This window comes from Drosophila nasuta, chromosome X (genome assembly GCF_023558535.2).
Source record: "Drosophila nasuta strain 15112-1781.00 chromosome X, ASM2355853v1, whole genome shotgun sequence".
NCBI lineage: Eukaryota > Metazoa > Arthropoda > Insecta > Diptera > Drosophilidae > Drosophila > Drosophila nasuta.
Genome location: NC_083459.1, coordinates 25873020 through 25886613, shown reverse-complemented (window position 1 = coordinate 25886613; position 13594 = coordinate 25873020). Strand labels below are relative to the sequence as shown.

The 13594-nt window shown below is 43.5% G+C and overlaps 1 protein-coding gene across 3 annotated transcripts; it reads left to right on the top strand.

Annotated features, from left to right (window-relative positions):
* Positions 1-1652: 1652 nt before the first annotated feature.
* Positions 1653-12598, top strand: LOC132795157 (neuropathy target esterase sws). Of its 3 annotated transcripts, none has more exons than XM_060805690.1 (11): positions 1653-2560; positions 4281-5015; positions 5087-5967; positions 6567-7135; positions 7211-7629; positions 7710-7985; positions 8055-8241; positions 10485-10601; positions 10832-11043; positions 11287-11631; positions 11702-12598. In XM_060805690.1, exons 1-11 carry the CDS (start codon positions 2459-2461, stop codon positions 12185-12187), a joined length of 4329 nt encoding a protein of 1442 aa, XP_060661673.1. In that variant the 5' UTR covers positions 1653-2458; the 3' UTR covers positions 12188-12598. The 3 variants fall into 3 exon arrangements, with proteins under 3 accessions (XP_060661673.1, XP_060661672.1, XP_060661674.1); XM_060805689.1 differs by lacking the exon at positions 10485-10601 and adding an exon at positions 9280-9396 and having other exon boundaries at positions 1654-2560; XM_060805691.1 differs by lacking the exons at positions 1653-2560; positions 10485-10601 and adding exons at positions 4050-4070; positions 9280-9396.
* The last annotated feature ends 996 nt before the right edge of the window (positions 12599-13594 follow it).

Sequence of the window (13594 nt, the reverse complement as noted above, 5' to 3'; positions counted from 1 at the left end):
TCTGCTGCAGCGCTTCACATACAATTTAAATCCACCGCTATGCAACAGAATGTTAATGTGCTGTTAACTAACAGCAAATGTTAAGCAACAGCATCAATGCAAGCTGTAATACAGCCACAACTTTAGTTTGCAGGCAACATAACGGGGGTAAAATCTATACGCATTTAAAACTAAAATAAATCAATCAAATAGTCGGAATATATAACAAAAGGCAATTTATTACTCTAGCTATATATTTTATATACACTACATTCACATTAATATTACTCTCTACGCTAACATCGACCTATTACAGATGCAACTCAAAATGGCACTGTTCCCAAACTAACATAGCTGTATCACTGTCAATTAACAGTTTACTGCGTAGGCCAAACACATAGCAAGCTCACAACGGCACTGTTCTCTTAACATACTATGATGTTGAATGCTGTGACTAACAGGGTATGGCTAGTTGGCGAAAGTGCTGTTAGGAGTTTGGATTTGAAAATGTAACGGTAAATGGGCAAAGGAAATGCGCATAACATGAATGAACTTGACGAATTGCCGCTATTGCCGTCGCCACGCAGTTTGATTTTAAGCTATCTCCCGCCCTCCCCCAAAATGGTGCACCTGCAGCTGCAGAGACTGCAGTTAACTGCATGCTTGGTAAGCTGCATCAAGTGGCGCTATGCTCTGTTAATTTTTTGAATGCGATGCGCATGCATCTTCTTCTTCGTCTTCATCTTCTTTATCTGGCTGGTGTGTGGCGTTAGCGTTAATGCTTTTGCATTACAATTTGGTTTTAGTTTTTGGTTTTTTTCGGACTCTGCAACGTAATGAGAGTGTGTAAAAAATGATCTGTGGTCCAAACGTCGTCTGCCGCTGGCCAAATACCGATTTCACCGCCGCTTCTTGTACCGCATCCTTAAATAAACAATCCATTAATCCATTAATATTTATAAAACAAAAACACAATGTTCGTATATACATAGATATGTATATATGTATGTGTGTTTATTTGTTTGTACACTAATTGTTAATCAGCAGATTGAGCAGATTGTCTGTCTGCTTTTATTTGAACGTTTCATGCCTTATGATTTTCTGCAATTTTAAACAAGTCAATTATGAGCCGCAAATTAATGTTAGCACGCGGCGCCGCCAAAAAACAGTTTTCAAATTAAAAACAAAAAAAGAGAAGAGAAGAGAGAAATACAAAAACAGCTGCGCGCTTGCATATTGATGACAATTGGCAGAGTTGTCAACTCGCAGTCAATTGTCGCTATTAAAGCGAGTTGGCAGCACGTGTCGCGTATGGTTGTTGTGCTGGTGTTGGTGGTGGAACAGCTGATTGGCACAGCAGGCAGTCTGGCAGTCAAGTTGACAGCTTGGTCACAGAACCAGAAACAGAACAAAACCAAAACCAGAAAGAAACAACGCGAATCCAAAATCCGAAACGAAATAAATATAAAATGCTCTCACTTCTGATATAGATTTCGTTGTGATCGAAATTCAAATTGTGTGTGTGTTTTTGTGGGCAAATCGTTTAAATTACGCCAAAGTGTATTGAACGAGAGTTAAATTCCCATTATCATCTCATCTCTTCTCTCAATAGTAGTATATGAAGAAGAAGTGCCAAACAAATCACATCTTCAATTTTCTTTTTTTTTTTTTTGGGATAACCAACCCAACCGGATAAAGGGTGGGGGGTCGGCCAAACAAACACTTAAATAAACTAAAAAGAAACAACGATAAACTGCGTGTGAGAAGATGGCGCGTGCATTATTATATTTACAATAAGAAATTTGCAGCAAAAAAGCCTAATCACAATAATTGCACAAAATACAAAACGCTCAAAAACTGTCTGCAGAGCGACACAGAGAACGAATAGAAACAATAGCGAGTGTGAACGAGAGGAGGAGGAGGGAAAGAGCAAAAGCAGAGAGCCGCAGCTAACCAATTCTTGATTCTAAAGCACTAAACAAAGCCAAAAACGCAGTGCAAGAGCAACGAGTGCAACAACAATAACAAATGAGAATCAACAGCAACAACAACAACAACAAGAAAGGTTCTCAAACGTCTCCGCTCTCTTTCTCGCCGCCGCCACCACCGCTGTCGTCGTAGTTGTCGTCGTCTGTGATTTAAAAACGCGGGGGTGTTTGGCGGAGGGGAGCAGCGCGTGCTCAACAACAAAAAGCAAACAGAACAAAAAAAAAAACTGCCATCGAACAGATTTCCGCATTTTGAAAATATCAAACGGGGAGCAACAAAATCTAGCAACAAATAAAACAGAACACGTTTTAACTGTGGCCCGGCCAGTGGATAGCGGATAACGGATAGTTGGATAGCCGGATAGCGGATAGCCGAACAGCAGTGTCCAAGGACAAGAAGAGAAAGAAGCAGTAGGAGAAGGAGGCGTGTGTGTTGGAGCAGGAGGGTGTATGTAAAAACAAACACACTCGCACACATACACACAAACACAATGGATGTGCTGGAACTGCTTCGTGCGAGCGCCAACAGCGGTTACAACACATTATTCTCAGATGCTTGGTGTCAATATGTTTCCAAGCAAATCGCAAGCACGGTAAGTGTCACAAACACACACACACACACACACATACGGACACGCGACACTCACGCATAAGTGCAATACGTGTGTACATGGCAACAAAACAAAACACACACACACTATCACGTATACACTGATTGTGTTTTTCTTTGTTTGGGGGGCTCGTCGTGACTCATAAAACAAAAAAAAAAAAAATAAAATATGAAGGAAACAACGTCGACTGCAGGGCAAATTAAGTTTAGCTTAATATGACAGGACTGACTGTTAACAGCTGGTTTGTGTCGCGGTGAAGCGATAAGCACAAGAGAGATCAATAGTGGTTGTTGTTTTTGCTGCTGCTCTCGCAGTCGCTCTCGCGTCACTCATCTTGACTGTTCTCTCTGCTTCTGCCATCACATGCGCAAGCATGTGGTTAATCTGCATGTAAGCGTATGTGTTTGTGTGCTTAGCATTTTTGTTGCTTTGCTCGCGCTTCTTCCGTCAACATTTGTGTTTTGATTTGCAGACAACTTAACTTACATAAACACACGCACACCTACAAATACTAGACATCTGTACGTATGTATGTGTGTGTGTGTGTGTGTGTGTGTGTGTGGGCTGCGTCTTATCTTAACGCTTGACCCCGCAAGCGCATCAAGAGCGCTTAGGCGATAACTGATTAAAATGATTACCCACAATGGCATTGAGTTAGTTTAAGTGGAGTGATCGCTGAAAGAAGGGAAAAGTGGGAGGGGGGAAGGGGGTACATAAACACGTGCAAAATGCCACTTTGTATTGTCCACTCTGCGCTTATGCTCTCTCAAATCAGTTTACCATAATTCAATTAACCCCTTGGGGCCAAATCAATTGAGCGCCTTGTGACTTGTTGCCAAGCGTTGATCCAACAACAAGACAACACGAAAAAAAAAATAGATCGCAGGTGCGTGTGCTACTTACACACTCACATGCTTGGAAACTTAAGTTATGCGGAAAATTATTTTTATCATGTCAGCGTGACAACAACAAATCCCAATTGTAATCATCCAAGCCACGACAACAGCAACAACAATTTCAATTCGATTGAAATTAGACGATTCGGGCCAATCGCAAAACTGATGGGGGGTTTCTAGTGTTAACCATCCCAATTAGAATTGAGTTTATTTTTCCAATTAGTTTTTACTGTTCGTTTGCTTTGCTTTGCTGTTTAGTGTTGTTTTGATTCATAATTGAGGTAGCTGAAACCTGTTACAGAAATAAACCATAACCGAATCACAACAACAACAACAACAATAGCAATAAATAGCGACAACAAAAGCAACAAAAATGCAGCAAGTGTCGCTGCAGCGACGGCCAATGTCAAAGGCAAAGCCAAACGCAAAAGCAAAGACAAATACAAATACAAATACAAATACAAATATAAATATAAATGCAAAAGGCATACGGAAGAGCAGGCTGCGCAACAACAACTAATAATAACAAGTGTTGACAATCCCACATATAGAACTAGAGAAAAGCGTGTGAGAGTGAGAATGCAAGCAAGATGCGAGTGAGTGCATTGTGCACGCATAAACAACAAACACACACACACACATACGTACGAACAGACTTGAATGCAAAGAGAGCAGACAAACTTGACATGAATGTAAAGAGAGCAGCGACAGTGATAGCTGCATTTCCTGCACTTTGCATACTCACTCATGCATATTGCGTTTTCTGATCTTCTCTTTTTTTTTGTCCATTGTCTATTGCATTGTAGATGTATTGGTATGGTGCACTGCTTGTGATTGGCGTGCTCTTTCTTGCCTGGTTCCTCTACTTCAAACGTCTGGCTCGTCTGCGTTTGCGCGATGAGATCGCGCGTTCCCTGAGTGCCGTTACGTCCGCCTCGGGCGGCGATCATCGGGGCCTGCGCTTTCGCAAGCGCGACAAAATGCTCTTCTATGGCCGGCGCATGCTGCGCAAAATGAAGAACGTGAGCGGACAAATGTACAGCAGCGGCAAAGGCTATAAGCGACGTGCCGTTATGCGTTTCGCCCGTCGCATCCTTCAGCTGCAACGTGAGAATCGTCCGCTCGAAATGAAGACCGTCGAACCGCCAGCCGAATATCTGGAGGAGACGATCGAGGGCAGCGAACGTGTGCCGCCCGATGCCCTGTATATGCTGCAGAGCATCCGCATCTTCGGGCACTTTGAGAAGCCGATTTTCCTCAAGCTGTGCAAGCACACACAACTGCTTCAACTGATGGCCGGCGATTATCTGTTCAAGATCACCGATCCCGATGACAGTGTGTACATCGTGCAGTCGGGTCTGATCAATGTGTACATCTGCAACGCCGATGGCAGCACGCTCTCGCTGAAGACGGTGCGCAAGGGAGAGTCGGTGACGTCGCTGCTCAGCTTCATCGATGTGCTGTCCGGGAACTCGAGCTACTACAAGACGGTCACGGCGAAGGCCATCGAGAAATCCGTAGTCATACGGCTGCCCATGCAGGTGAGTCGTCAGGTTTAACTCGAGCTCTATCTTAAGTTCCTCCCCATAAAAATCCATTTCTTCTTTTACAGGCCTTTGAGGAGGTCTTTGAGGAGAATCCGGACGTTATGATACGTGTGATACAAGTGATAATGATACGTCTACAGCGTGTGCTCTTCACCGCGCTGCGCAACTACCTCGGCCTCAATGCGGAGCTCGTTCAGAATCACATGCGCAGCAAGGTTAGTGTTGTGCCTGGTTCAGTACCCGGCACCGTTTTGTCGCAAGCATCGCAGGTCTCACGACCGTTGCCCGTGCGTCAGACGCCGTCGCCATTGTCGCGGCATTCGCGGGAGGAGCACACACTGTCCGATCCGGATCCCAATCCAAACGCTTTAAACTTGGCCGAAGTGCATGGCGATGCGCCCTACATTGATCTGTACCATCATCAGCAGCAGCAGCAACAACAGCAGCAGCAGCAATCGAGCTCCGCTTCTGTCAATCAAAATCAAAATGCAGCACGTCGCGGCTCCACAACTTATGCGCCCAGCGTGGAATCGCCAAGTGGTAATCTAAATTCGGCCATCACATCAATTGATCAGCGGCTGGTGCAATCGTCGGCTGTAGAGAGTTTGCGACGTGAGCTGGGACTTGGCGAGGAGGATGCGCATATTATTGAACCGTTTGTTGAGGTGCGCGAACTCGAACCGAATGTCACACTCATCACCGAGGGCAATGCCGACGATGTTTGCGTGTGGTTCGTCATGACCGGCACCCTGGCGGTCTATCAGAGCAATGCGGATGCCACCCGTGCCCTCAAGCAGGACAACACCAACGATATGCTCATTCACTTTGTCCATCCGGGAGAAATTGTCGGAGGTCTGGCGATGTTGACGGGGGAGGCGAGCGCTTATACCATCAAGGCGCGCAATCACAGTCGCATCGCTTTCATACGACGTGCCGCCATCTATCAGTGAGTAGTTGTACAATCAAACAGTCCAAGTATTGGCTTAGATCCCTTATGGAGTTGAAAACAAGGTTGCTCATTGGAATTTAGGTTTTTTCGAACTTCCTAGAGCTATTGCTTCCTTCAATTCGCCTTTTCTTGAGTCAAATCATGTCTAAATCAGGGACAAGAAGAGTTCGGAACTTTTAATTTAATATGGAAGTACATAGTTTGCCGGTCCGATATTACATCCCGCTTATTTAAGCATATTTCCGGTATTAGTACTTAAAGCTGTATGACTCAACTGTCCCTTTTGCCCTTCGTCTAAATCATGTCAACATGCTTTAGCTACCTTTTATTAGATATGTTATTTCCAATTCATAGTTCTAAAGAAATCGCATGGGAATTTCACACTGAGTTCCTTAAAAACCTAATCATAATCTGTTAAAAATTGTACAAGAGCTTTTGTAAAACTCTTTTTTATCTACACGTGTCTAGGCACTTGAGAGTCAACCCTCTTAACTAATCTCAATCGTTATTCCTTGTATTAGCTGTTGGCTTATCGAGGCACTGTAGTAGTTGTCATCTATTCCCAATGATTAACCTATCGTTTCTCCCGAAAACAGAATCATGCGACAACGTCCTCGCATTGTGCTCGATCTGGGTAATGGTGTGGTGCGTCGACTGTCGCCGCTGGTGCGTCAATGTGACTATGCCTTGGACTGGATATTTCTAGAGTCTGGACGTGCCGTCTATCGACAGGACGAGAGCAGCGATAGCACGTATATTGTGCTTAGTGGACGTATGCGTTCGGTGATCACACATCCGGGTGGTAAAAAGGAGATTGTCGGCGAGTATGGCAAAGGTGATCTGGTGGGCATTGTTGAGATGATCACTGAAACCTCACGCACCACCACCGTGATGGCGGTGCGTGATTCAGAGTTGGCCAAGCTGCCCGAGGGTCTATTCAATGCGATCAAATTACGCTACCCGATTGTGGTCACACGTCTCATCAGTTTCCTCAGCCATCGTTTTCTCGGCTCGATGCAAACGCGCGGCAGCAATTCATCCGGTGCGCCGGTCGAAGCGAATCCCGTAACGCACAAATACTCGACAGTGGCGCTCGTTCCGATCACTGACGATGTTCCGCTGACCCCATTCACCTACGAGCTCTATCACTCGCTCTGTGCCATAGGTAAGAAAACAATTTATTCTAATACTATACGTATTATCAACTTCAAACTTACTGTTTTACTACTTCCACGATCAGGTCCCGTGCTGCGCCTAACCTCGGAGGTGGTGCGCAAACAGCTGGGCGTCAATATCTTTGAGACGGCCAACGAGTATCGTCTGACATCGTGGCTGGCCCAGCAAGAGGATCGCAACATCATAACGCTATATCAGTGTGACAGCTCGTTGAGTCCCTGGACACAGCGTTGTATGCGACAAGCGGATGTTGTGCTCATTGTCGGACTGGGCGAGCGTTCCCACTTGGTGGGCAAATTCGAGCGGGAAATCGACAAGCTGGCGATGCGCACACAGAAGGAGCTTGTGCTCCTCTATCCGGAGACGACGAATGCCAAGCCGGCGAACACGCTCAGCTGGCTGAATGCTCGACCCTGGGTAACGAAGCATCATCATGTGCTCTGCGTCAAACGCATCTTTACGCGCAAAAGCCAATACCGCATTGTGAGTAGGACATTGATCAAGGGGAACTACTTGGAATACTCACTCTCCTGTCGTTCTCTCTCCTCCTCCTCCTCCTTTAGAATGATCTCTACAGTCGTGTGCTGCTCTCTGAGCCGAATATGCATTCCGATTTCTCGCGTCTCGCCCGCTGGCTGACTGGCAACTCGATTGGCCTGGTGCTCGGTGGCGGGGGAGCGCGAGGTGCCGCCCACATTGGCATGCTGAAGGCGATACAGGAGGCGGGCATACCGATTGATATGGTCGGTGGCGTGAGCATTGGGGCGCTCATGGGCGCCCTCTGGTGTTCAGAGCGCAACATCACAACCGTTACGCAAAAGGCGCGCGAGTGGTCAAAAGTGAGAAAATTCTTGAAAACATCACGACGTCACGAAAAACAATCTATATTGATTTCTGTTTGTTTGTAGAAAATGACAAAATGGTTCCTCCAACTATTGGACCTCACCTATCCAATTACATCGATGTTTTCGGGCCGTGAGTTCAACAAGACGATACACGACACTTTCGGGGACGTAAGCATCGAGGATTTGTGGATACCCTACTTTACTTTAACCACAGATATTACGGCCAGTTGCCATCGCATTCACACCAACGGTGAGTGCCGAACGTGCTGCGCGCCTGCGCCTGCGTTGCCTGCTTCTGCTTTTGTCTCATTTATTCTCATTTAGCTGCTCGTTTTTAGCAAACATTTCATTTGTACGTACGCTTTAGTTTAGTTTCTCCCTTATGCTGTCTCCCTCTCCCTCTTGTATCTCTCTGTTAAAGTGCAATGTTTAATTTTTGTGTTATTTGGGATTTCGAATTGATCATTATTATGAGTTTTGGCTTGGTGTTTGAAATTCGTATTATATTCGTAGCTTGTACGATAAAAAAAAGAGAAATCCATGCACACACGTACTTTTACATCACACACATACACACGCACACACAACACAACAAAACACACGCACACACAGTCATTCATAACGCGTACTGTGTAAGCGCCCTTAAGAGAAACACACATCTCATCGAAGAGCGCGCGCGCACATACGATTCGATCTCTCTCTCTTTCTTGAAAGGCGCCTCCTCTTAATTGCTGTTTGTTGTTGTTGTTGCTACTATACGGATAATGCTAGTTGTCATTCATTCTATGCAATGCAATCGTGACGCCTTCGCAATTTTTGTACATGGGAAGCTGTCAGCGTTTCGTTTTGTTTTTTGTTTTTTTGTGTGTCTATTTGTTATCTCATTTTGTTGTCCTTCGATGTTGTTTGTCTTCTGTCCAAATTACTTTTCGTACTTTACATACATACATACTACGTAGTACGTACATATAAGCTAAATCGTCTAATGCGTCTCCTTGTGCGTGCGTATTCTTTAGCTAGCAACTAAACGTGCTGCCAAAAAATAAATGAAGCAACATCAATTTAAACATTATCAATGCGTAATTAATGATAAATCCCATTGGTCTTTCGCTCGCTCTCACACTGCTCAAAAACTCAAAGCTCTCTCTCTCTTCTCTCTCTCTCTCTCTTATTTCTCTTTCCACATTACACACACACACACACACTAAAACGCTACACAAATTCAAACACACACACACACATACACACGAAACAAATGCTCGCTCACTTGCCAACTAAACTGTCGCAGGATCTCTGTGGCGCTATGTGCGCTCCTCAATGTCACTCAGCGGCTATATGCCACCGCTATGCGATCCACAAGATGGACATCTTCTGCTGGATGGCGGCTATGTAAATAATTTGCCAGGTAAATAGCAAATAACAAACTACCAAACAAAAACCAAAAACCAAAAATTCGAAATAAGCAAATGCGAGATTTACATATTAAGAACAAACAAAAAAAAAAAATATCACTCGATAATCTCTTAAACTTTCAATATCAATTTTCAATTTAGAGCTGTTGTTGGTGGCACAGAGAGCGCGAAGAGTGTTGGATATGTTTTCAAATGACTGTTGATTGTTTGGTATGCCCTGCTCCCCCCCTACCCCCTCTCCGTTGACCCTTTTCCATCGTTCCCCACACACACACACACACACACACACAAAAGCAATATAAATTTTCGTTAATGTGCGCCGCCATTTTGGATCTTGCTCTCAATCGGCCATTTTGAATTGAAGTTGCTCAAGCACGCAAAACACATACACACACACACACATACACATACACTTACACAATATGTATGTATGTACATTCAGACAAAGACTGAGACAGAGTAACAAGTTTTATTTAGTTTTGCTGTTTTGAAAATGAACTTCTGTAATCGTTAACTTTTATTACACTGTGCAATTTAGTTATGTACTATATATTGTACACATGTGTACATACATATTCCTATTCCTATCATTTATACATACACATACATACAATATACTATATTGGTATTCTTCTATATTCATACTATATACTATACTATATACTATTTAGTTGCTCTTGAATCTTGAGTTGTGTATAATTCTCTTATTTTTTTGTATTTTGTATGTGATTGATTTACTGTATACTTACTATATTTAATTTGTGTAATTGAGCGCATCATATGTAGACTAGAGTAAATTGAGCATAAATCGTTAAATCAAATTGCACACCAGCACAGACACACCAACACACACACAGTCACACAACAATGGCAATAAAACTGTGTATTCTTTCTCTCTTCTCTCTCTCTCTCCTTCTCTGAAAACACACATACACAAACTACACGGAAACACATACAATGCAAAATGTGTGCGTTTGACTTTTTTCACCTCTCTCCCATACACTCACACTCACACACACACACACACACACACCCACTTACAAAATCTGCGTATTGTCCTATTTGCGTGTGTGGTCGTCAGGTCATCTGTGGCGTTATTGTCGCGCTAGCATGTCGATTGCCGGCGTCTTTCCACCCTTCTGCGATTATCGGGACGGGCATTTGCTGCTCGATGGATGCTACACGAACAATGTGCCAGGTAACAATTAACAGTCAACAGAGTAAAAAAAAAAAAAAAAAAAAAGTATATCCAACACTCTTCTGTCCTCCTTCCACCCACTCAACTCTCTCGATCAATCAATCACTGTCTTTCTCAAAACTGATTTATCGATATACCAATTGCTAATTGCCTATCATTTACACACACCCACACACACACGTCACACAAATATACGCACACACATCGATATCGATAACGATTACACGTAGCTGATGTGATGCATAATCTGGGCGCTGCGCACATTATCGCCATCGATGTGGGCTCCCAGGACGATACGGATCTGACCAATTATGGCGACGATCTCAGTGGCTGGTGGCTGCTCTATAAGAAATGGAATCCCTTCACATCGCCAGTCAAAGTGCCCGACCTGCCTGACATACAGTCGCGTCTCGCTTACGTTTCCTGCGTGCGTCAACTCGAGGTGAGTATAGAAAATTATCGATGGTACTATCGATAGTAGCACACACACTTTCGATAGTGGAGCAAAGAATACAAGAATACAGGGAAACATGTCAATATTTGTATGTGTTTGTATTTTTCTAGTAGAGAGGGAGAACAATCGATGACACTATCGATGGCTCACTATCGATAGTTCTCCACCTCTAATGGCTACGATTAAAAGATTTATTTGCCCTATTCAAATATTCAATTGAATTATCTGCAGGAGGTAAAGAACTCGGATTATTGCGAGTACATTAGGCCGCCCATCGACAAGTACAAGACTTTAGCCTTTGGCAGCTTCGATGAGATCCGCGATGTGGGCTATGTGTTTGGCAAGAACTACTTCGATGGCATGGCCAAAGCGGGTCGCTTGGGACGCTTCAATCAGTGGTTCAACAAGGAGCCACCGAAGCGCGGCAATCATGCCTCGCTCAACGAATATACGTTCATTGATCTGGCGCAGATTGTGTGCAAATTGCCAGAGACGTATGTACAACAGCCACTGGACATATTCAGCGAGGATGAGGACTTTGATGGCTACATCTCGGAGCCAACCACACTGAACACGGTGAGCTGGCAATTACATACATACATGAAGAAGCGAGATTTAACTAAATTTGCTTTATTTTCCTCGACAGGATCGTCGTCGGATTCAAGTGCCGCGTGCGGGTAATTCACTATCGTTCTCAGAGACTGAAATGGACTCGGATGTGGAGATCGATCTGGAGTTGGAACGGAAGGTGGACAAGGCCACACAATCGACGCCGCCAACGCCAACGAAACAAAATGCACTGACGCCCTCAACTAGCCATGGCAATCTTTCACCCGTGCACTTGAACGTCCTTGTTCCGGGACTGAAGCCACTCGATCTGGTGGATCAAGTGGATAAGCCGACAACGGTGGAATCGTCCTTGGATCAGGATAGCACGATGACGCTGCAAGCTGCCGCCGCCGTCATGAGTGAGGCCACAACGCAAACAGCGCCACCTTCGAGCGAAGATGAGGAGGCAACAACGGATGTCAAGGATGAGGACAAGAGCAACAAGGACAACGAGCAGTTAGAGAAGAAGGATGGAAACAAACAGGATAAGAAAGACAAAAATGCGGAGTTGAATGACAAATAACGATACCAAAAACTAGTTATAAACTAAAGACGCTATATAAGTCTGTCTGAGATATTTTGCTTAGTTACGGAGCAAGGAGCCACCGAACTGAAGAAGGAACGCAGGGAAAAATGCAAAGGAAAGAAGCAATACAAAGGAAGCAAGGATGGAAGAAAGGAAGAAAGGATCGTCACCCGCCCAAAAAAAATGAAAATCTCCGAAATTATGTAATCATGACGACAACAAACAACAAAAAAAACAAAAACAAAACAAGAAAAGAAAAGAAAAGGAAAAAAGAATTCGTTATCGCTTAGCTTTAAGTGTACATCATTATGATAATTAATAATAATACTAATTAGGCTTAGCTTTAGCTAATCTCCCTCCCTCACCTCACCACACCTCAAATTCCTTTAATCCCCCGTCATAAACAAATTAGAGCAAAGCAGCCACAGACCATGTACATATGACTATATATTTTTACCTGATCCAATCTACTTTATATATATATATACATATATATGCAAGTTTTGCCATGCACTAAATCTGGTACCGCCCTCCCTCCATTTCACTCCATACATACATACATACATATGTAGAACGACAACGATGATAGAAGAAAAGACCTCTCGACCTACATAGCTACTATGTATGGTATATGATGGAGCGTAGCCCCAACTGAAAAACCAGAACACACGAACACGCACACAACACAACCACACACCTATTTAGTTATAACTATTATATGAAAATTGTTTGTTTTTATGGTCGAATTTTTTTAAAGAAGAGCAAGCAAATAAATGTAAAACCATTTGAAAGTACAATAATAAACTAATGAAATGCATTATGGGGGTAAGGATTGAATTAAACACAATCATTGCGTGTATTATTTGGTACTAAATTAAATTATTTCGAGGTTGAATTTTGTTTGCCTATAATTACAATTTCATGCCAATCGACAAATCTCATTTTTACAACCCAAATGCAGCAAAAATGTCATTTTAAAATCAGTTAACACGCCATGGGCACCAACAAATTTTCTGTAGCATACTTTAGGGAGCTCCAATTTAAATCATCTACGAGCCATAGATGGCGCCATTAGAGTGACTTTTTGTATGTCTGCTTACTTCTGATTTATGTTCGCCTGGTACTTCAACTGCTGATTTGGCACTTTTTAGCCGTTCCTCTTAGCTTCGAGCGACCAACAACAACGAACAAATCTTCTACAACAATAACAACAACAACGTGTACTACAACAACATCCATAATAGCAACAACAACAGATGCATTAGTGTGACGATATTCTTGGATACTGCTACGTCAAGCAACTGAAATATCAGGATCGTCAACTATAAGTGGCGTCATTAAAGTGACTTTTTGTATTTCTACTTGCTCCCGATTTATGTTTGCCAGGTATTTCATTTGCTGAGT

What these genes read in the sequence shown, in the direction of transcription:
- LOC132795157 (XM_060805690.1), top strand. Translation starts at nt 2,459, where the DNA reads ATGGATGTGCTGGAACTGCTTCGTGCGAGCGCCAACAGCGGTTACAAC. An exon ending in GCAAAAGCCAATACCGCATT is followed by an intron (nt 7,630 to 7,709) that starts GTGAGTAGGACA and finishes CTCCTCCTTTAG; the next exon opens with AATGATCTCTACAGTCGTGT. An exon ending in AGCCAACCACACTGAACACG is followed by an intron (nt 11,632 to 11,701) that starts GTGAGCTGGCAA and finishes TTTCCTCGACAG; the next exon opens with GATCGTCGTCGGATTCAAGT.